Source organism: Chlamydotis macqueenii, chromosome Z, assembly GCF_036417535.1.
Source record: "Chlamydotis macqueenii isolate bChlMac1 chromosome Z, bChlMac1.mat, whole genome shotgun sequence".
Classification (NCBI taxonomy): domain Eukaryota; kingdom Metazoa; phylum Chordata; class Aves; order Otidiformes; family Otididae; genus Chlamydotis; species Chlamydotis macqueenii.
In genome coordinates, this window is record NC_141593.1 from 28330957 (window position 1) to 28354030 (window position 23074).

The window sequence follows — 23074 nt, forward strand, 5'->3', positions numbered from 1 at the left end:
TTTAAATGCTTACCTTTATCCATATTTCCAGGGGACACAGCATTTATATCACCAAACTGCAAAATAAACAATAAAAAAAAATGGACACAGTCTTAAGCAAATGTGAGCTTAGATCTCTGTGATGCAGCAGATCTGTGCTTCACTGGCTTGAAGTTAGCAGTAAAACGCATCTTGATTGCAGCCACATGCATACTACAGCAATTCATTTTCCATTCCATCCTAGTCTTGTGCTTATTAAGACAATTATCACTAAGTAAACCCTCAAAAATTAAAATGGGAAAGTATAAACTTTTTAAAGATCTCTTCATCTGGACCTTTGTTGCTTGAAGTGAGCTATTTCTATGTTATATAAAGCCATAAATTATGACGGATATCCATTCTGAAGTGACAATATTTTACCAAAAAGCTCTTTTTAAAATTTCCCAGAGACAACTTTAATTTTGTTGGAAAAAAAATGAAAGTGTATCACAGTGTTGCAAATCTACCTGTAAGGTGGATGAAAGGTACTGCTGAGAAAGGGTTTACAATCTGGTAACTGATTGACTTAAATAAAAAAAAAACCTTTTCAAAAAAGTTGGTCACAAGCTAGATATACAACATTCCTCCCTTTCCTTCCCTGAATCCTCTGAGTTTCTCATAAATAGGAATCGGCAGAGCAAAATGCCATCAATGAATCTCAAATTCAAGGAATTCAAGGAGTACCTTATTTAGATAAATAAATTTCTAACCATAAATGATGATACCAGTATTTTTCAGAGGAATTTTGCCAATACCTGTGTCCAGAACTGGGAGAAGAGGAAGGGAGAAAGATGAGAATGCTTTTCTCAGCTGCAACACCAGTTTCTACTGTCTTACAGTGTTTGTCAGACCATAGTCTTAGACTTCCTCATTTTATTTCAGTCACGGTCATTGAATACACAGAAAAATAAAAAGACTTGCATTTAACAAGTATTTACTATTTCTATTCTGCTCCTCTCACCTATGAAAGTTCTGAGTTACTTACTTCCTAATAATAACCCCATCTTTAGTTTACATGAACTTTGTAGAAGACCCTACACTACGTTTATGTCTAACATACACAATGTCCATTAAGAAGACAAGAATGTAGTAATTGTACACTTGTTTAGTACCTTACTGCACATATAAGGCAGAGATTAAGCAAACATACTACTAGGTCCCTAAGCAGAAACATTATTATTTAGTTTTTCTGAAACATGTCATGCCACATGGTATAAAATCATTTGACAAATAAACCTGAGACATTTCTACTTTCTCTGGAAAGTACAGAATTTATTTATAGTATTTAATGAGCTTATCACTATATCTGAGGGAAGAATGATACCTGATGCTAAATCAACTAGCAAAATTACTTGCAATTTCTCAGTAACATAAAATATGATACAGTGATTCCCAGGTGTCAAAGTGTAACAAATCTGTCCTATTAACTATCTAGTATATTTTAAAATATATCCATTTTCCAGAACTTCTGAAGTGCAATTCTTTGATGACAAGTCATGCATTCCTCACTGTCTCACTCAAATTAAAAGGTTAGATGAACTACTGGGAAAAAAAAGGGAAAGGAGGAACTTTGCTTTGTAGCTGCCATAGGTGAGTATAAGAATGGGTTATGAATTGAGACTATTGTTCTGTTTTTTAAACCAATAATCTTTGAAACACATGTATGAAAATCAACTGTGTTGCAAACCTCTATGTATGTCTGTACTGGTTTTAATACATGCATGTGAACAGTACTGTACAAGTCAAAATTCTGCATGTAAGCCATCCTTCTCAAGTCAATGGGGGTACTCAGCTCACTTGTGTTAACATTTGTGTGGGAATTCAAAAGTGTGCAAATACATGTAAAGAAATTCATGTAAGCAACACTTGTCCTATTACTCTTTTCTTTATTTCTTTTCACATAAAATATTCACTTCTCAAAAACTGGAAAAAGGTTGATCAACATTTTTCAAACTGTGTACATGGATCTGTATGCAGATTTGTAAAGGACCAAGCTCATTTGGAAATAATTGGTTCTTAGAATTCAATGTTATTTTAGTACTCTGACAATTAACCAATGAAACAACTTTGAAACTGTTGTATGTATTTGTAACCCCATCTATTGTCATATTGCAGAACATCGTACAGCTCCACAGAAATGGTTAAAAAATTTGCAAGGACACATACTCAAATGCATCACTAAATCTATCAATCTAGTCTCTTACATATTATCTTACCTCTCCCATAACTGCAATAGGTGTCTCTCCTGTTGCCTGAGCAACACGATGTTCTACTAAGTAAAACATGTATTCATCGTAAAGCAAGCGGATCAGATGAAAAGAGCCAAAGCTAGCAGCACTGCGCAAGGTTAAATCTCGAATCACCATTGAGCTATTCAAAAATAGAAAAATATATATATTTATGTATTATATATCATAGTCATTTTAACACTTATCCATGTAGACATTTCACCTCAAAACCAATATTCTCAAAAGTAATATCCACAAATGTCTGATTTATGGTGCCTTCAGAAGGAGATGTCCAGAAAAGGCAATCATATACTTCTCTCCTTTCTGTGAAGGCATTATTGGACACATTACACAAGAAATAACCAGATTGGTTTGTTTTCCATTTTTCTTTGTTTTGATATATGCATAACTAGTAATACTTGAGCATATGTAAAACCTAACTTGAAAGAAAACTTTGCTGAAAACAAACAACTAAAATGGTATTAAAACTATTGAACTTTAAACAAACTAATGCTTAAATAGTGTCTGTAGTGTCCACCTTCCCAGTACAAAGGTTTTAATTGCGCATGATTTTAAAACTTTGAAAGTTAAAATTACAAAAAGATAGGCTTGTGTGTATGCATTATATTGACAAATTCTGGTATCTTCAGCAAGTAGTTGCTACAATAATTTTCAAAGAACAAGGTTTACTCTGATAACTGTTTCAATAAGCAGCTAACATGGAATGCTTGTCTTAATGTTCTTTTTACACATTGAAACCACGTTTTCTCTTCCTTATGTAATAAACATAGGTAACACAGTGTTTGAATAAATAATATTAAAAATAGTGGCTTAATAATTGTGTAGTTACTCAACAAAAATTTTTCATATTATATTTCTAACTCAGGACAAAATTCCACCTGCATTCATTTGCACGTGGCCTTTAAAAAGAGTAAACAAGGATCACTTAAGTCCTTACTGATTCGCAAGTAGCCCTGAGTTCCAGGTTAACAACAACAATTTTCTGAAAAAAACCCACATATTTTTCATGACTTAGTGAACCACTGTTTGTTATGACATCTGTCAGCTTTACTACAGTGAAAAATTCAGCAAATAATAGAACAGTTTGAAAGTTTTAGAAGTTTATTACATACTACCTGTAGAAAGACCATTTTAACAGAAATTGTCGTGCTGCTTTAGGAAAGCTGGGTCTTCCTTCATATGGTTTCAACGCTTGCATCATTACATTATCAAGCCAGGCAGCCCACTGCTCCAGAGTGCTCTGCTGTTGAAGAGTCATCTTGAAATCTGTTTCTAGTCTCTGAACCATGTTGTCATCACACTGGCACACCCAGGAAGCCTGCTCCTATTACAGCACACGGCAACTCTTGAATTAACAATACATAAGCCAAAGCACAGACTGTAATTCTTAAAGATGAAGCAATTCCATAGATGGAAAGGACAAAACCCACTTGGTAGAGAAACTAGGCAGCAGTTTTTATATTTATGCCTATCACAATTTTGGTGAAAGCAAATGAGTGGGAAAAGCATAACATGTGAGAGCAGACATCAAATAAAGAAATGAGAACAAACAATGGAAATGACACAGGCATGTTGTAGTTTTCCACATCTATTTTCAGAAAAGGCTTCTGCTTTCCTCATGTATCATTTTTCAAAAGAAATATTCAGGACTTGTCAGTTTTTTTTCTGTGACTACAGGCAGCAGAAGCAGGAAGAAGAGTTAAATGAGGGGCTAAAGTAATAAAACAAGTAGCAAGAAACCAAGTGCAAGGTTCCTTTTATTCTGAAGAAGCTAAACTTAAAGACAATTTCTGTTATATCATCTTAAAAAAAAAACTTTTTAAATAAACAAGGATTGTTTTGTTTGCTGACTATAGGCAGTAATAGATTACACATTACTTAAAAGTACAACATAAACTGCACAGAAATGGAGAAACATACTCTGCATACAATAATAAGCAATTTAGTCAGTGTTATCAAGTTTAAATAAGGGTAGCTGGTCAATTCAGAAACTAAGAGACAAAAATGAAGACTCACTAACTGCAAGCCATGTCCTTAAACTCTAGCTATCATGTACCAAGTTGCCAGCTCAGCATTCACGGACTCTGTATCCATGTTGACATAATACAATACTTAATATATGGTATCTTTGGTCAAGTACTCTTGATTGACTTTTGTTAAGATTATTGACAAGTAAGTTAAAACACTTGTTTACATGCAAAAAACCCAAAAATAGAACTACCAGTAATCTGGAACATTTCACTTGGCTGGGCAAAAGGAAAAAATACTTTTCCTCAGAGGAGTAGAAACATGGAGAAATGAAGCTTAGTGAAAATACAAACTAATATTCTGTAGCTAACTGGAAACTAGTTCTGATCTGTACTAATATAATCAATTGCTTAGGATAGCTTGTAAATTTAAGCATAGGCAGTTAGTTAAAGTATACAAATGGTATTGTCTTTGAAATAATGAAACAATCTCTACTGAAAACAATGTGCATTTAATAGCTTTGAGAGACATTCAGAAGCTATGCTACTGAGATCTAATTATATAATTTATGCTATTACTAAGACGTCATGATGACCATTCTAAGAATGTACTTGCTCTATATTTACATGGAAGTTGGAAGAATATGTGCACTTCAAGTCAGCAAATGGAAACAGATAATGGTTCTGAGCTCTTACTTTCCTAAAGTGTAAGCTGTCACATTTGGACTGAATCACTGTATATATGAGTCAGCAAAATGTTATCACTTCACTTTCTTAATAGAATAAGGACAACTACCAATAAAGTTCAAAAGCATAGAGGAAATAACACACCTTTTTTTAAAAAAAAAAAAACAAAAAAACAACCCTGTTATTTAAAGCTACATTTTACCTGAACATTGGCAAAATCAACACGATTAAGATCATTGAGCATCTGGTTGATTTGAGAAGTATTTTGAAGCACAGCACGAGCTGCTTGAGCCAGGTGATTAAGAGATGTGTATCTTCGCAGAGTCTGGGCAAAGGCACTTACAGCGGCAACCTATGAAGAAATGAATTGATTTTTAAATATTGCACTCTTTATCTGTAGATGAATTCTACAGATTGAGTCTTTACCTTCATTTGAATATTCTATATTAATAGGCCCTCATACATGAATTACGTCCCTGTAGCAGGTCAAATAATGTTTTCCTTATACTTTTTTGACAAAAGTGAATTATTTCCTCTCCTATTTTTTGATACTTGATGTTAAACACTAAATTTAGCATCAAAGTTAAAATGCTACTCCTTTTAGGTGCTATTAGCCACTTGGTATTATTGCAACACTAATACTGTAACTTTTTTGTTTACCTTGGTTTGTATCATCCTTTGTGGAATATTGTTCATGGCATTTGAAAGCCAACCTTCAAGGCTTTTTGCAAAATTGCGAATGGCTTGGGTCAAGGCACCTGTGCAGAAAAAAGTAAAAACAGAATGAAAAGAAAGCAAAGTACCTGTCTTCGAGTGTTTTGCATCCTCAGTATTACGTACTCAACATTCAGGTCTGCTGCTTTTACTTACTAAAAGACAAATCCAGTCTAGTTTCAAAATGCCTCATTCAGTTATAGATTATGCAATAATGATTTCAGTTTTGTTTTAATAAGCAGTTCTGACACAGTAAGACTTTTCTAAAAGAAAAACACTGAAGATCTAGACATGACAAAAGATAAAGCTTAAAAAATCATATGCTTACTTCAAGTACTTTCCTCATTAATTTTTTTTTCCTATTTTGAGCAGCTACTGTTAATATCTTTCCATTTATTCAGGAAAAGACTCATAAACATGCCTTTGATGAAGCATTTACAGTCCCCTTCCCTCTACTGAGTCCAAACTTTCCTATAAACTGCTATTTTCCCACAGAAGATGATGAATTTATTTACTTCACACAACTCCATTATTGTCATAGTCAACCATTAAGCACAACCTTAAGCCTTCCTCTTGGTCTCTTGTAATGGCTGGAAACATTTTCATTCAAAAGCAGGAGTTAAAAGCCTGATAATATTATCAGTCTTTAACAGTGATGAGAGATCTTGTATGGACCATCACTACCGGAAAGCTGACTAGATAAAGCCATTTAATTAGCTGGCCCTAAAGATTAAAATAAGAAAGACAGGGACCTGTTGGAGTGGGCCACAAAAATTATCAAAGAGGTAGAACAAATCTCCTATAAAGACAGGCAGAGAGAGTTGGGGTTTTTCAGTCTGAAGAATAGGAGGCTCCAGGGAGACCTTATACCAGCCTTCCAGTACCTAAAAGGGGCTTATAAGAAAAATGGGGAGAAACTCTTTAGCAGGGCCTGTTGTGACAGGACAAGGGATAATGGTTTTAAACTAAAAGAGGGTAGACTTAGACTAGACATAAGGAAGAAGTTTTTTACTATCAGAGTGGTGGAACACTGGAAAACAGGTTGCCCACAGTGGTGGTAGATGTCCCATCCCTGGAAACGTTCAAGGCCAGGTTGGACGGGGCTCTGAGAAATCTGATCCAGTTGGAGATGTCGCTGCTCCTTGCAGGGGGGTTGGACTAGATGGCCTTTAAAGGTCCCTTCCAACGCAAACTATTCTATGATTCTATGAAAATACATTAGCTGTCTTCCAAAGACAGCTCAGTGGATGGACTTCTGAGCAGAAAACCACTGGACTGTTCACAAAATAGAGGGAGAAGTCCTTTGGGATGAACTTGTCCTGGGATCAGATGATGTGAAGAAGTCTGATACTCATCCCAAAACCAGGAATGTCAACCACAGTAGATATCAGTTATTCAAATATGACTGGTAATTCTAGAAAGAAAGAAATAGCATGAAAAGGACCTGATGCCCGTAGTAATTAATGTCAAATGACTGTGTCACATTTTCTGGAAACTGTGTACTGCCAATGCCCAATGCATCTTATGAAACAAGGCAGGAAGACATCATAAGCTAAGGAGCTATCATATAAAAATTTCTTTTAGAGACAGCCAGACTATGCAGGAGAAGGAAGTGAAAAGCAAGGCGAAAAGCAGCTTTGATGAAAAATCATGTCTGCACCACCTTTTTATTCAGAAAACAATGTGCTTTTGGAAGAGAGAGTTTTAATTTAACCTATTGAATGTTAAATTTGTGAGGTTTTCTATCATTGCCTATTCACTTGTGATACACTATATTACTCTAAAAATAATTGCATGCATTTGAGAAAATATTTTTCCTTTATTCATCTACATAGATTAAAAAAAAATGTCAATCTCTACAACGAATTTACTCTTTTCTTAAAAAAAAAAAAGGTAAAACTGCCTTCATAAATGGCCAACCTTCAGATTTTATACAATCTCCATTCCAAAATTTTTTTGTCTCATACATAATTTACAAAAACCTAATTTTATTTCACTGACAAGCAAAAGACAATAAAACTTTTCTGTGAGGCAGTATCTGCAAATATTCTTATGGAGTGCTTATTACTAATGGAGTCAATAAAACAGAAGAAGTGTTCATAGCATGAAAAAATAGCTTTGTTAGCTGCAAAGATACATAAGCCTCTAATTTAAAAAAATATTAATCCAACTTTATAAAGTGACTACTGTTCTTTCAAGGAAAGGATATAATATGTAGGACTTAAAAGACTTACAGTGGGCTGCTAACACTATCTTATTATAATATTGAGCACAACATATGCGAGACAATACCTGCTTTATAAAGGAGCTCAACTTTCTTTACATAAATGTATTTTCTACCAAAAACAGCCATAAAAATACACTGCTGGAGCAATGATGGATTCTAGTAAAATTAACTTTGAAAAGAAAGCTGTACTGGTAACAGTTGAATGGCCAGACAGTTACTGACTCTTTCATGCAGAATATGTGACAGAAAGAACAGCAGATTGGAATAATAAATTGTACTAAAAATTTCTGACTTGATTTTTCATTGCCTTAACAGTCATTAAAATTGATTTCAGCAGCCTCTGATAAGGAGCAAATGACTAATTGTCCAAAATGGAATCACAAAGATCATACACATTTTTTTTCAGACTCATCACAGATTAACATGTAATGTTTAAAATAAAACCTACTGAATGTAGTTGAAGGACTGACTGACATTACTGCACATTGGCTCAGGGCCACAGGACTTATATCTAAGTCTATCAAGTATTCTGGAAGAAGGGTAAAAGAAGAACATTTTTATCTGAAAATATAACATAGAGAACGAAGTACCTTTAACATTAAACTGTATCTTGAAAAATAGATCTGCACTAAAATCTTCAGTTACTTTTAAAACACAAAGCTTACATCAACTCACAGCACAACTTCCTATACAACAAGATTAAGGATAAATTATACACAATACTTTAAAACTTATTCCTAAAGCTGCCCTGTGAGGCACAAGATCACCACCACCACATACAGGCATGCACAAAAATCCTTACAAAATATTTCAGGTGTTCAACTTACTAGGAATAGGTCTAAGGACGTCAGGAATGAGAATCTCCACCAAAGCCTGGTACATCACGTGGTCACAGTTACACATCCATTTCAGAATAGACTCATTCTTGCACAGAGTAATCAGCTTTGCTTTTGGAAGTCGACTTTCTATTTCACTCAGATTGCTGGTGTGAAAAAATGTAATAAACAAATAAATGACAATGCATTTACAGCAGATAAAAACCTGCAATGGGTGTTAAAACGTAGTATTTCACAACCTGACCTAGTCAGGGATGTCCCTGCTCCTTGCAGGGGGGTTGGACTAGATGACCTTTGAAGGTCCCTTCCAACCCTAACCATTCTATGATTCTATGATTCTATGTCTCAACTACACCCAACAGTACTTCTTTACATGTTGTGTCACATGGAAATGGATTTTAAAAATGCCTCCATAGCTCTGCTACAGCTCATATATTATGCAGAGGTATTAATGATCTTTTCGGCTTAAAATAACTTAAAAGATACCTTTACTGCAGTTGTCCAAGCAAAGAAAAAAATGGATGACATAATCATTTTAAGATGGCACTTTGGCATATACCCAGCCTATGCACAAATGCCAGACAAAATAAATTTAATTTGAAAAATTAGCCTATGAAAAAAAAATTACTACTCTGCAGGTAAAACCAATAAGATTTTTTTTTAATTTGACGCTTGTATTATACTATCACGAGAAGCGGTAAATGAAGAGAAACATTTACTGACCTTGGTTCAGTAATCGTAGTGCCATCAGGTGGAGCAGAGGGAGAATAGCGCCAGAAAGTTTGCCACAATTTTTCTATCAGGCTGAATTGAAGATTCACAACCACATCCAGTATTGCCTGAGAAAATAAAACACAAGTACAGATTGTCTTCTACCCAGCTTCCCCCCAACTCCCAACTGCCACCAGATCTATAACTTTTTTTTCTTCATCATGTACTAGGTCAAAGACAAACTATACATTTCTCGAGTTATAAATAATATTTGTTTTAAGACCTTTGATATCCATAAATTATCCAACAATATAAACGGGTGTGCACAGAGACCAAGTGCAAGTGCACATGCACAGAAGCTTTCAGAAATAAGCATGGCCTATGTGAACATATCAGAGGAATTGACCCAAAGAAAATTTTTAATGCTAGAGCAAACAGAAAAGAAACCTGTCGTTTTATTCATTTTCATAATTCAGTATCAGTTTGAAAGCACCTTAAAAAAAATTTTAAAAGACATATCACTCACAGAACTGCTGAGAACAGTTACTGCTTTTAATGTAAAAAAAAAAAAGAAGTTATAATTTACCCTGATTTACATTTCCTATTGGCTAAACCAAAGATCTCCATGTGCAATCTGAAGTCTAGTTTCTCTAACATTCTGAAAATGTACATACAACTACATTTTGTTCTCAGTGTCTATTACCCGTTACTTTTTTCCCCATGTAAAAAGGACTCTCCAGAAAAATTTTTACTAATGTTCTTTCCAGTGAAATAAGCAAAATATTCTGGGGAAAGTCACATACCACTAATATGGCTGCAATATATTTGGCATTACTGTCTTGTCCTGACCTTCACTAGAAATCATTAACTTAAAAAAATAAATGATTTCTAGGAAATACCTCACAGTGCTCTCGATAAAGACTTTGCAGCGATTTGATGTCCTCAAAGGTAGTACCATCTGGTAGAGAAGATATTTCTACTTCTCCGAACTCTGGAAGTACTCGAGATGCATCTGTTTCCATGACAACATAATGAAAGAGGGCTATTGTGAACAGTGCCAGTTTCAATATAATTAAGAAAAAAAAAATAAGGATGATACAAAGAAATAAATTCCAAAAGTTCATAATGTTCAGAGAAAAGTCTTTCATCCTTGTTGCATGTTAAATTTGTAAACAAACTCAGCTGGCATTTTTTAGTTAAAAAGAAATAGAAAATAAATTATTGAAGACATTAAAAAGATGTCATGTGCATACTACACCTATATAGAAAAGCTAACACACATGTTTTCAGAATATTACAGGATGAAGAAAAATATCTATGTCAGTGTATGAAAGATTAATCCTTGAATAGTTTTTTTTTCTTGTCCAACTGAAGAGTTTCTACGTAGCCAGGTGGGATAGGGCTTAGTAGACTCAATATACATTTTTATTTGAAATTTACTGGACTTTCAGGTAGAGCCAATGTGTTTCCAAGAGACAAGCTGATACAGAGAAAAATGAAAGGTACCTGGAAAAGAAGATTCAAAACATTTTAATGCTACACTTATGTTCCCAATTATTTCAGTAACAGCAAAATTAGGCCAATGGATCTGGTGCTTGAAAATCCCAACCAAATAAGCCTATATTTCTGCAATAAGATAGCCAAAGAGTCTTCCTACATAAACAAATAACTAAATTACCACTTGTTTCCATTAGTTAGAATACAAGCTTAGCTGGATCAATGAATCCACAACTTGGCCATTTTTAAACATGAACTTTGGGGTTCTCGTTTAAACTATTTGGCTCTTTCCATTTATAACACCATAGCACACTTTCAAAACAGCACAGTGGATGGCTAACCTCCAATAGTAATGCAATGCCACCACCTGCCTCTTTTATTAAATAAACTGCACTGTAACGACATGCAGGAAACAACTTTCATCGCAGGAATTTCAATATGCATGTCCAATATAACTTTGCACAACAACTGCATTGTGATTTATATACTATTAAATATGTCACACAAATACAAAATATGGATATTTTTTCCTTTCATACTTACATATATTAAATATTACATAACACAGGATATGTAATTTAAGTCCCTTTTCGTTCTGTTGTGAGTAAGAAGTTTAAAGAGGTCACGATAACTTTAAAAGAAATCACTGTACTTGTGCGACCTGATATTCACAGTAATAATCAAGTTCATCTGATTTATTTATATAGCTTTCATACCTAAAAACTGTTGATGATGTTGACTTTGGGCAATTACAGTTTGTTCAACAGATGTGCCTGTCTGTTGACCACTTCCTGTGAAGCCATCTGCAACTCCATCCACTTTCTGCATAGGCTTATACCTACAAAAATATCAAGCACAAAATTATCCTTTCTGTTCACTTCTTCATAAATATCATCATACAATTTATGTTTGCTCTGATTTTGCCATCTCAAAATAAAATTTTGAAGAAAAGTAATGAAAGAATTTACACATTGTTATTTATTTTGTAAATAACAGAAGAAACAATTACCGGGAAAGCTAGAACATTAACAATGCATTACACAATTCATAAAGCTGATATTACAGCACTACTACCAATTTCTTGACGAATTTAGCTTACGACAGCATACCACTTAAGACCAGCCAATTTATATCACGAGGAATCAAATGCTTCCCTTTCTGAACAGCTTGACTTCCCAATAATTACATAATTAAAAAACAATGTTTCATTACCTAAAGAAAAAACACCACTACTTTCTGAGGATAGTGAAAGACTTCAAATCCAACAACCTTCTATGATAATCATAGAAGGCCTGAGAAGCTACCTGGAAACCTAAACTCTTCACTAGTCAGTTCTCAGAATCTTTTATAAAGGACAGAATTCTCAATGATACAATTGGGAATGCTGGTTTGGATGGTCAAGTGTTGTCTTGACAATCAGTCTGAGAGGCTGAAGATCACAGAATTATAGAATCATAGAATGGTTAGGGTTGGAAGGGACCTTCAAAGGTCATCTAGTCCAACTCCCTTGCAAGGAGCAGGGACATCTCCAACCAGATCAGGTTGCTCAGAGCCTTGTCCAACCTGGCCTTGAATGTTTCCAGGGATGGGGCATCCACCACCTCCCTGGGCAACCTGTTCCAGTGTTCTACCACCCTCATTGGAAATTTTTTTTTTCCTAATATCTAATCTAAATCTACCTCCCTCTATTTTAAAACCATTACCACTAGTCCTGTCACAACAGGCCCTACTGAACAGTTTCTCCCCATCTTTCCTGTAGGCCCCCTTGAGGTACTGGAAGACCACTATAAGGTCTCCCTGGAGCCTCCTCTTCTCCAGGCTGAACAGCCCCAACTCTCTCAGCCTGTCCTCATAGGAGAGGTGCTCCAGCCCCTCTGATCACCTTCGTCTCTTCCAATACAACTGAGAATTTATGCTGTCCCAGGTCTTAATGGTAACATCTTAGACGCTTTGTACTTTTGAAAAAGAATGGTAGCCACTGGAACAGAAAAAAAAGAGAAAACCCAAGCTAAATAAAGTGTGTTTTAATGATCACTCAAATTGAAACTGTTGTGCAGACTGTAAAACTCCACACTAACATCAGAAATGTGACAAGAAATTCCACTCTTGATGCATTACTTTGAGAAGCAGCTTAATCAGTTGGGAACATTTCATTTTGTTTCCAGTAAACATAAACCAGCATTGTCTTGTGTAATTACTGAGATTTTACTTTAAAAGGAAGTTACAATGAAAAAACATCTGTTCCATATTTTGCCCATTCCTGACAATCTAAATATACAAGAACAAAAGTCAGACAGAAAGTACACTTTTCAACAGAAAGACTCCTGGTCTTTCTTTAGAACTTTAGGAATTAAAATGCTTGGGAAAAAAGAAGACACCTATACCTATCCTACCTCTAGGATATTTAGATCGAGTTTCACTTTCTGTATGGTTCAGTGTAAAATCCTATGCCTGTTGAAGACAACAGTGAAACTAATAAACTTTAATAAAGAATAAAATTTCATTTCTGGTGTCACAGTATCACTGAACTCTTCTGGATGAGCTTGTTAGGAGTTGATAAACATACCTGCAATCCAGGCAGTTCATCTGGGAAGAATTCTTTACTTGTCTCTCATTATACATTATAATTACAAACACCACACAGAAGATCAACTGGTAGAAATATTTGTAAATCTAAACCTATACTTTAAGATAGTTCCTTTACTTTCTGCAAGATGTATTATTTTACTGACCCTTCAGCTCCTGAAAGAGGATTCAAAATACTCTGAATACATAAAAATAATATTTCTCTAAGAGTTTTTCAGTTATGAAAAAAACCTTTTAATTAAAGTATAAAAGCCAACTTAATTCTTTTGTGCTAGGAATCAGCAATATCCACCTACTTACTCCACTGTGCTTTATATAAAATATACTGGGCAAAATTCTTAATTCTGGTATTGTAAAAGGTAACTCATCACAGGAGTTAACAAGTTTCAGCAACATTAGAAAATCACTTGCAAAATGTAACCAAAGAACGAAAAAAAGAAAAGAATTCTTTTTCAGGAGCTTCAGATGAAACATAAACAGATAGTGGTTAAAAATGTGAGATGTGCTGTCTTTTATGTATAGTTACAGCTCTGTCAGTTTAGACATCAAACAGCTCTCTAGAATTCTTGAGTTAAATTTGAGCCATTTTTGATGCATGGAAAAAATAGTTACAATTTCCTTATTGGTAAGAGTTACATTTTCTAAAATTATCCAGACTTTTACTCTATTGCCCTACTTTACTCACTACTAAAGTGTACCTTATTTCATCTTTCACCCTTCTCTTTTCAATTACTAGGTCCTAGGAGACTTGGAGGAGACAATAGTAAGTGACTTTACATGAATATTACAGCTTTCTAATGCTACTTGACTCAGAAAGGACATCACTTGAATTTTATATAGGTTAGCATAAACACAGTAAAACTTTGCAAAGTCTTTAGTTAACAATGGACATTTTCTCAATGGTACAAAGCTAGGAAAATAAAAAAAAAACCCTAAACCACTGAAATCAGAACATGGAATAAAGTAATTCAAAAACGACAATGAATGATATGCTGGTCTCACTTTGCCTTTAATTTAGAATACAACTTCATTGACTTCCATACTCTAACTGTGATATAACTTCATTAACAGAAACTTCCTCTCTCACTACAGAACAGATTAATAAGTTCCTGACTGAAATTCATGTGCAGCAAACAATCCGTATTCATTAATAAGGTAAAGCAGAAAGGGTCAATATAAAAAAATGCCTGCTTGGTTTGAAATGCACATATCCAATTGATACAGAAAAGAAACAAGCTGATAAGTATCAAACCTATGAGAAGCCAAAATAGATTGACAAAGTCACAAGACAGATGAAATGCAGACAGTAGCTTTTTCAGTTAAATTTTCTGCAGCTTTTGTTGTTTGCTTGTACTGTTGCCTTGCTGCCACTATGTTGATTTTATTCTAAGTCTTAGAACTTAGTATTTTTCTGAAAAATCCAACTTATGCTGTTATGCAATTTATAATACTCTCTCTTTTTCTTAAAAACTAAGGTTTCTATCCTTCTGGCTTGCTAAAAAAAAAAAAAAAACTGTAGGCGTTCTAGAAAGAACCGGAACTAAGGTCTAAAGATTCACTTCCATCTTATTTTTACTTTAAATTTATTATTGTGATTTATCACTAGGAGTTCACTGACAAATATGAGAAGTGAGCATGAGTTGAGTATGAATGGGAGCACACTTGTGCGTGTGCATGTGCACATGCAAGACATGGGTTAAAGGAAAGCTATGCGCTAACTGCTACACAATGCCGTATGTGTGATTTCATTTAAATACAATCAAGGAACAAAATGACATAAAGACAACGTTAAGAAAATGTCACCAAACATACATAGGTAAGGAAAATAAGGGAACCACATAAGACATACTGTGGCATTAAACAAAATAATAAAGAAAATAATAAAGAAAAGTAGTAGTCACAACAAGCTAAAAAATCACTTTGTTATTGTCAATCAAGAAGAAGACAAGAGAGGTGATGACAATTAGATAACTGGCACAATTTCTCCAGAAACAACCTCACAGAAACAATTCTAGTTAGACCACTGTTGCATTTCTTGGAGTACACATGTCATTTGGAGTGTGAGTGAATGGAATCTGTAGATTCATTCATCTGTAGAATGGAATCAGCCTGAGCGGGTAAAATAAGCTTGCTTGGAGATTTTGTAAATATCTATCACCTTTTCTTACCATATAATCTTGCAATGATTTTTGTAACAAGAACTTCCTACATGATCTTATTGGGAGACATCTTCCATATTATGCCCAGCACAAGACAGTTAAGACCATATATCTTACCATGAATATGTATTTGGTGCTGTAACTACTTCTGGAAGTGATACTAAAATAATTTCAGATTAAAGTGTTGGACGTCAAAGGTGTTTTCCATATCCCCATGTTTCCAAGGCCACAAAACAGGCTTAGTACACTATCCTAAACTGTTTATTCAACTGGATTTTTTGGGGGTAATAGCTCTAAAGATGTTTTGCTTGATACACTGCTGTTCTACTTATGAGGTTCATGAAATCACACATCTTCAATATTTCACTTGAGGGTAATATGGGAGGCTAGCAACATCAGTCAAATAAAAATTAATTTCAAATAAATATAATGATTTCCATATTTCTCCTAAAATTTTCTGTTCAAGATTGTTTTTCATATGCATATTCACACATTCTTCCACCACAACTATACCCCTTTGTGGTCACTGTGCCACTGCTTTCAAATATTTCTGAGCTTTCATAGGATCCTGAGGAATAACAGACGCTGAGGGAAAATACTTAACTTACAGGCAAACTATTATGGTCACATTCATTCTTCAGAGGGAGAGGAGCTAAACACCAAACTGAACTTAATCATAAGCTCTCTTATAAGCAGCTTATACGTAAAATGATGTAGTAATGAAAACAAACAGCAAAATTGGAAATTCAAGCTCTTACTGCTTTTCTTCAGCTTGTGGGATAAAAAGTCAGTATAATTAAGAAGACTATATTCATATATCTCACTTTATTATTATTACTTTTTGCAAATTTATGACAATTTCTAGGTAAATATTATTTCATGTTCACCAATACCTAACTTCAGTGATGTTAACTGGATATCCAGCAAACTTTTATTTTTCATAGCAGAAAAGCTGAAAAAAAGTTGCACTAGAATTTCAATTTTTCCATGTAAGGTAAAGTAAGGTTTTATGAACTAGAAAGATTAATAAGTATTTATGTTCATTTCATGCTTTACCTCTGTTTCTGCTGCATGGGTTGTTGTCTCATAGCCATATATTGCATGTCCTCTTGTAGTCGGTTAAGAGGAGAGTCTGGTTTGACACGAATCCCATAGTAATGATATTTGGAGTTCCCCCTTTATGAAAGAGCAAGAATTAAAACAACAGTAACACTAGTTTTATGCATCTACATTACATTTACACTTTACACTGACTGGAAGATAATACCCACAAATCAGGACTGACTCTCCTTTCATATGCTTTTTACATAGCTGTCATTTTACTACCTTTGGGATATTAATTCACTCCTTAAACAATTATCCAGCATTTGAATTTGAGTTCAAATGCTTCAGTAGGAAAAATAAAATGCAGATAAATACAACTTATCTAGTCATGGAGAAATACAATTCTTAGTAATCTCCAAACAATAAGCTACATTTTATTTGTACTGCTAAAAATCTGCAGTGTATTTATCAAAATGTAAACACATAAACAGTCAAAACCAGGAGAAGTAAAAGTATAGTAACACTTGGAAAAGCATAAAACTGTTTAACATTATGAGACAGAACTGCAAGAAAATCACTATAATATTTACATAGAGGTTTTATTAATTTTTTGACTAGCATACAAAAAGTTTCTTACTCATAATTATTACTTGTATTTTCTATTATAGTTCAGGATTTCATTAACACAAACCTAGTTCCAAGTCTTCTGGTCCGTAATCCCATGAAAATTGACCGTATGAGTTTTCCAAAGGAGGCAGCATTAACTGGATCCAACTTGTGTTCCTGACAATGTCGTAAGTAATGGTTGTAAAGGGTACTTCTTGGAAGGCTCACTCCTTCTGCAGTTTCATAGTTGTCTAAAAGCCACTGAAGCTATATCACATACAAAACAAACAAAAAAAAATTGTTATTGCTTCATCAAAAATATCTTCGCTATCCAACATTAACTTATGACAGTTTTGAAACTCTTCATGTCCATTAAACAATTATTTCTTTCTCCAGCAATTCCTTAAACGCTAGCTATACCATAGTGCTTTAGGATCTTCAGAATTACCAGGAAATAGCAGAACTCATTGCATTTGTGACCTCAGAGAAGTGTCCACTTCTTAAAATATTTTTTGATTCAGTATCATATACCAATACTTGATAAAGATATCTATGCTATGGAGACCAACTGTTAGTACTGCAAAGAAATAAAGTAATCATGAATGTAATTTACAAAAATTGCAGACAAGAAACTCCTTGGACTAACAATAGTCAGCTAATGTATCTGTAAACTTGAATTATTATACCATTTTTCTTTACTTGATGTTAAAAAAAGATTACAACACTTAATAGGATATTTTTTTACTCTCAGATACATAAAAGAAAGAAGTATTGCATGTAAGTCAAACAGCTACCTAGATAACATTCAAAATAACTGATACATCTATAAAGCATCAGAAGTACAACCTCTTTCAGCTGTTGCTCGTTTGCCTTTGACTTCCAGGAGGAACACTATGAGATTATTGGAAAAATATTAATCTTTTTATGTAATTGTGGTAGGTAATTTTAGACATATGCAAGAAAAGACTTTTTATGTAGCATCACCGGACATCCCAAGTAGTGCATACTCATGAAACACCTCATTAATATACAAAAAAGTAAAAAGGACAATTTAATACTTCTTGTTTAACATTATAGGAGAATGACAAAATAGGTTAAAGATGCATTTAAATTCCACTAGTTTAGCATTTTTATATACTAACGTTTTCCTTATCTTTCCCCAGTACTTGCCATGGTTTCAGTTCCCTGAAATTTTCCTTTAGATGGAGCTTGAACGATTCACAAGTTTCATTTTCTGTTTGAATTTTGTTCCTCTGTTTTCATATCTATTTATACTAAAATAGTACAGTGTGAATATGCAAGCTTGCTAGGATCAGCGATCTTACCAAAACACTGGATTTATTTTGATTATCCAGTGAAAATGCAAACTGAAGATGTTTTGTCTTCAAGACTTGCTACAAACTTTTGCTCTGATGAGCTAAATATTCACACAAATGTGTAATGATTTTCATTTAGTCCAGTTTAATTTATTCCTTTGCAGAATTATTTCTGTTAGACCAGTGCACAAATTCTGTTCCATCAATTTTCAATGTAACTTATCATGCAAAAAACATGAATATTTTAGTATGCAATAGCCATGAAATGTTGCAGTCCTGACCTTTTCTTTTTCACAACACATTACATAGTAAAGCATAGATGATAAGAAATATATTGAATTTATAGCTGTTTTAGTCACAGCGAGAAATTCACCAATATAAATGCAAAAACATTACTAGAAAATTCACTCTAGAACATTCAAACATCATTTCCATATTTGCTTTTTATTTAAAACATGCTCATAGCTTTTCCATGTTTCTTAAACACAAGTTCTAGAAAAATATACAAAAATAAGATGTAAATGCTTCTAACATTTTTAGCTCAATTTGCAGGTAATTTTGCATTTCAAATAGAAAAAGTGAAAAAGTACAGTTCAATATCTTTATGTCAGTTATCATATCATTATTTTACAAGTCTTAACATTCAAAAATGCTTCCAATTGAGCATCTGTCATTTTGAAATAAAGCTGAAGAAAAAGTATAAACAAAAATATTAACTTTTATCTGCACGTATTAAACTTCTTTCACTAAGGATCTGACATAAGCCTGTCTGGGTTTAGAAACCAAGGTAATTATATCTTTCAACTGTTGCATTTTATCTATGTTTAAAATCTATGATTACATATTTTTATATTTATATCTTTATATAATATTTATATAGCATATATGTGTATCAAATACATTTATATAACATTTATCATAAACTATTACATCTATAATTTAATCAGAACAGCTACAGAATGCAAAGTATTTCTTTCTTCTCCAAAGGGAAAAACTTTGTCAATCCTGAAAGACTGACAAACAAAAAATAATTATTTTCCAATTAAGTTCTGTATGTAGCATTAAAGATATTTTCCTGCAGATGGCTTCTAAGCTATTATGAATCACTTTAAGTGCATTTCATTAATGATATGAATTTTTTAACAGACGTTATTTCAACCATCACTTGCATTAGTCAACATCAAAAAAAACCAATCAAAATATAAGTGCAATATAAGAATTTTTGCTCCTGGGTAGAGTTACTTCATAGCAAAGGCTTCAAGTCATTACTTGCTAGAATGTAGTCTGGAAGAAAACGTGCAGTTATGATATGACTTTAAAAGGAAAATTATCTCCAAATATTATAAAACTATTGCAAACAATTTTAAAGAAACATTTTTCTACCAAGATTAAATGTAATTCTAAAACTGAGTGGTTCAGTTTTGAATCCTGGCTTTTTAATTTGTACTACTGACCATACTGTGTGGGTGAAATGAATAAAGGTATGAAATATTTACAGAGTCAGACTTGTTAAATTGACTGTGATTCCAAATAATCTATAATGTTTATAAACATTAAACTATCAATTAATTAATTGAGTCAATCTCATGCAGAAATAGATCAGGAAAGAACAGAAAACAGAGTAGAAATTACAAACTCCTTAAAATGAGCACACGTTAATTTAGAGGAAAAAAAAGAAATCCTAGAAAACCTCACAAAGGTATCATAGGGCAAAAATATCAATCCCAAAACTAACATTTTCCCACAAATTAATATATCATCTGCAAAGTGAAAGTTAATTAAACACACAATTTAGAATTCTATATAAAAATCTATTAAACCCAATTACTGTCATAAATACCAAACCAAACCATTAGAAGTCAAAATCAAGAACAGTTTAAAGAGACAAAGACCAAACCTATACTTAAACTTCCTCCATACTATCCTTCCTTGAGTTTGAAGACAATACGCATTGGTTTAAAAATAGGGAAAATATCCTGAAAGTTTAATCTAGATTGTGAACTTCCAAAATGACCAAGGCTAGGAAAGACTGATTGCCACAAAAATATGTACAGGGTTTTTTTTTTTTTCCTCCCCCTTCACCTCCACAGAGTCAAAGATACATCCCTATCAGAATAATTTTGAAAAAGCTTTCACAATCAAGAAAGAAATATCATGACAACACTTAACAGTTGGATGCAGATCTCATTATAAGGAACATTCTGTGAACAGTACGTAGCACCAGGAATTAGCAGAACATAGTTTACTGGGGCACAGCAGCTTATCTTGTAATTCTTCTTGGTTTTATACCAAGATTCTGGTATATATATATATGTATATATTCATAATAGTATTAAATACAAACTTAACCAATAGTTCACGTGTTCCAAGTCCTAACACAAATTTCTGACACTTCGCCAAAAGAACCTATGGTCCCTTTAAAAATGACATTTAAATAATGGTTTTGATATTATCTGTCTAATACCATCTACTGTTATTTAAATAAAATTTTTGATACTGTCTTATCTTCAAAATAATTATTTTGTAAACATCCGATTTAGAATCTAAAAGTCCTTCTATATAACATTTTGTAACATGATTTTCCTCTTTCAATTCTGATATTTTCTATAGAAAAAAAAAGTTTGCTTAAAATTTCCACAAAACAATTCTAGTTTTCACTTTGACATAACCAGACCCATTAAAAAAAATCCAAAACCCAAACCTGCTAAAATATACATTTTTAATTTGATTTCTGAGGGACAGTCTCTACCACCATATTCTTACATTACAACCACAAACCAAATTTAAATTTCCTCTGTAAAACAATAAAGGAATTTAAATTTATATAATCTGTAAAGCTGAGAAGGAAAAAGAAGAGGCAAGATGAACACAAACTAATCAACATGGGAAAAATACAAAATGCAAAACCACAAATATCAACAGAAAAAAACATCTCAAGAAAGACTGGCAACTTACAAAGCAATATTATTAGTTACATAATAAGTTTAAAATTAACTTTGGGCCTTCTTCCTTTATTTTAAAGTTGCATATAATGGATTTATCACTATATTTGGACATCATGTTTTTACTCAAATATCTTTTAGCTTCGTATATGGAAAGTTCTTAACTGTAAGATCTGCAGAGTAAGAATAAAGCGAAAGGCAGCTGAATAAGACATTTTTATGTATTTCAAATTAAGAAAATGCTTTCATTTTTTTTTCCAGGTCATCACAAGGATCTTTAGGATTCTTAAGTAAGTAATTTCATAATAATCTCTCTATTCTGAATAAATGAAGAAACACCTAAAAATAATCTAAAGATATTATTTAGGCAAGCTTCCTCTTCACATGCTCTAAAATTAACATAGTATACACAGACTTTGCTTTGTAGACAATTTTATTTAAAATGTCAAAAGCCACCTAATTAAGAATTATTTGAACTTTATCTTGACATTTACACTATAATCCGCAAAACAGTCAAATGTGTTAACTTGTCTTAACACAGGTGTAGAGCATAGGAAACAGGTAACACTCTGCAATATACCATAAAGACATTTCATCTGACAAAATAAAGCCATGGGAGATGTAATAGAAGATTACAAGCAACTAAGATAAGAAGATTAAGAGCAAAAAGTAGTAATAAAATAAAACAAACATTTAGAGGCAGGCTAAGCATGCTGAACAAGCAAGAGAGAGTGTATGTGAAGAAGAGACAACTTACATGGCTGTTGAGAAGAGAGCTTCTGTGAGTGGACAGACCATCAGACTTTTGCAGTGTCTCAATCGCCATTTCAATCTGATAATAGATGTCATTAAAAAAAGGACTCAAGACGAAATAGTAAAAAAGCCTGATCAGAGAAGTTTTGACAGATTGCTTACAGATCAATAGAAATGCCTGCTTTATTCCTGGCTAGGGCGTATGCTCTACTAAAAGGCCTCATACTGGAGTCCCAGGGAACACAAACCTCCCCAGTGAGGTCAGAATGGCAGTTTGCTTGCATATATACTGCAGGATCAGAGCCTCAAAGTCCATTTAACTTCCAACCTGCTCAGGAAATTAAATGAGTAGATTTACTGGTGAGCTGCACTGAAACAAAAATAACCCTGACTGAACAAAAATATCATTAATAAAATAAAAAAAAATACATAAAACCCTAAACGGAATTTTAAGAAAGGCCTCCATATGTGTTCCCTCCAACTGTATCAGAAAGAGATATATACAGCTTGCAATAAGAATTAAATTAGAAACAAAACTTCAGCTCTCTGGAATCACTGAATCAAATCCCAAATCCAAATAATGTAACAGGTTTTCCACCATTAGCTTCACTGGGACAAGACATCACCCTTAGTGCTGCCAGCACCCTTTTAATCTCCCCAGCTGTCAGAGTAAATGGAAGTCAGGAATCATACAGACTGCACGATTTGATAATTTTGCCTTTTAAGAGGAAAAGAAAACACATCACTACTAAAATACAAAGT

General features: G+C 33.5%; 1 protein-coding gene across 5 annotated transcripts in view; it reads right to left on the minus strand.

Moving 5' to 3' along the window:
* RFX3 (regulatory factor X3) overlaps positions 1–23074 on the minus strand; it is a 126110-nt gene that overhangs the window by 7834 nt on the left and 95202 nt on the right. For 3 of the 5 annotated variants that reach the window (XM_086769927.1, XM_086769928.1, XM_086769930.1), the window contains 12 exons: positions 22317–22391; positions 17387–17568; positions 16708–16827; positions 11623–11744; positions 10309–10421; positions 9422–9537; positions 8690–8844; positions 5582–5679; positions 5124–5273; positions 3383–3591; positions 2235–2388; positions 14–56 (listed from right to left, as the gene is read on the minus strand). In XM_086769927.1, coding sequence (XP_086626053.1) covers positions 14–56; positions 2235–2388; positions 3383–3591; positions 5124–5273; positions 5582–5679; positions 8690–8844; positions 9422–9537; positions 10309–10421; positions 11623–11744; positions 16708–16827; positions 17387–17568; positions 22317–22391 — 1537 coding nt within the window. The remainder of the gene's footprint in view (positions 1–13; positions 57–2234; positions 2389–3382; positions 3592–5123; positions 5274–5581; positions 5680–8689; positions 8845–9421; positions 9538–10308; positions 10422–11622; positions 11745–16707; positions 16828–17386; positions 17569–22316; positions 22392–23074) is intronic. The other 2 variants (XM_086769929.1, XM_086769932.1) reach the window with 2 other exon arrangements.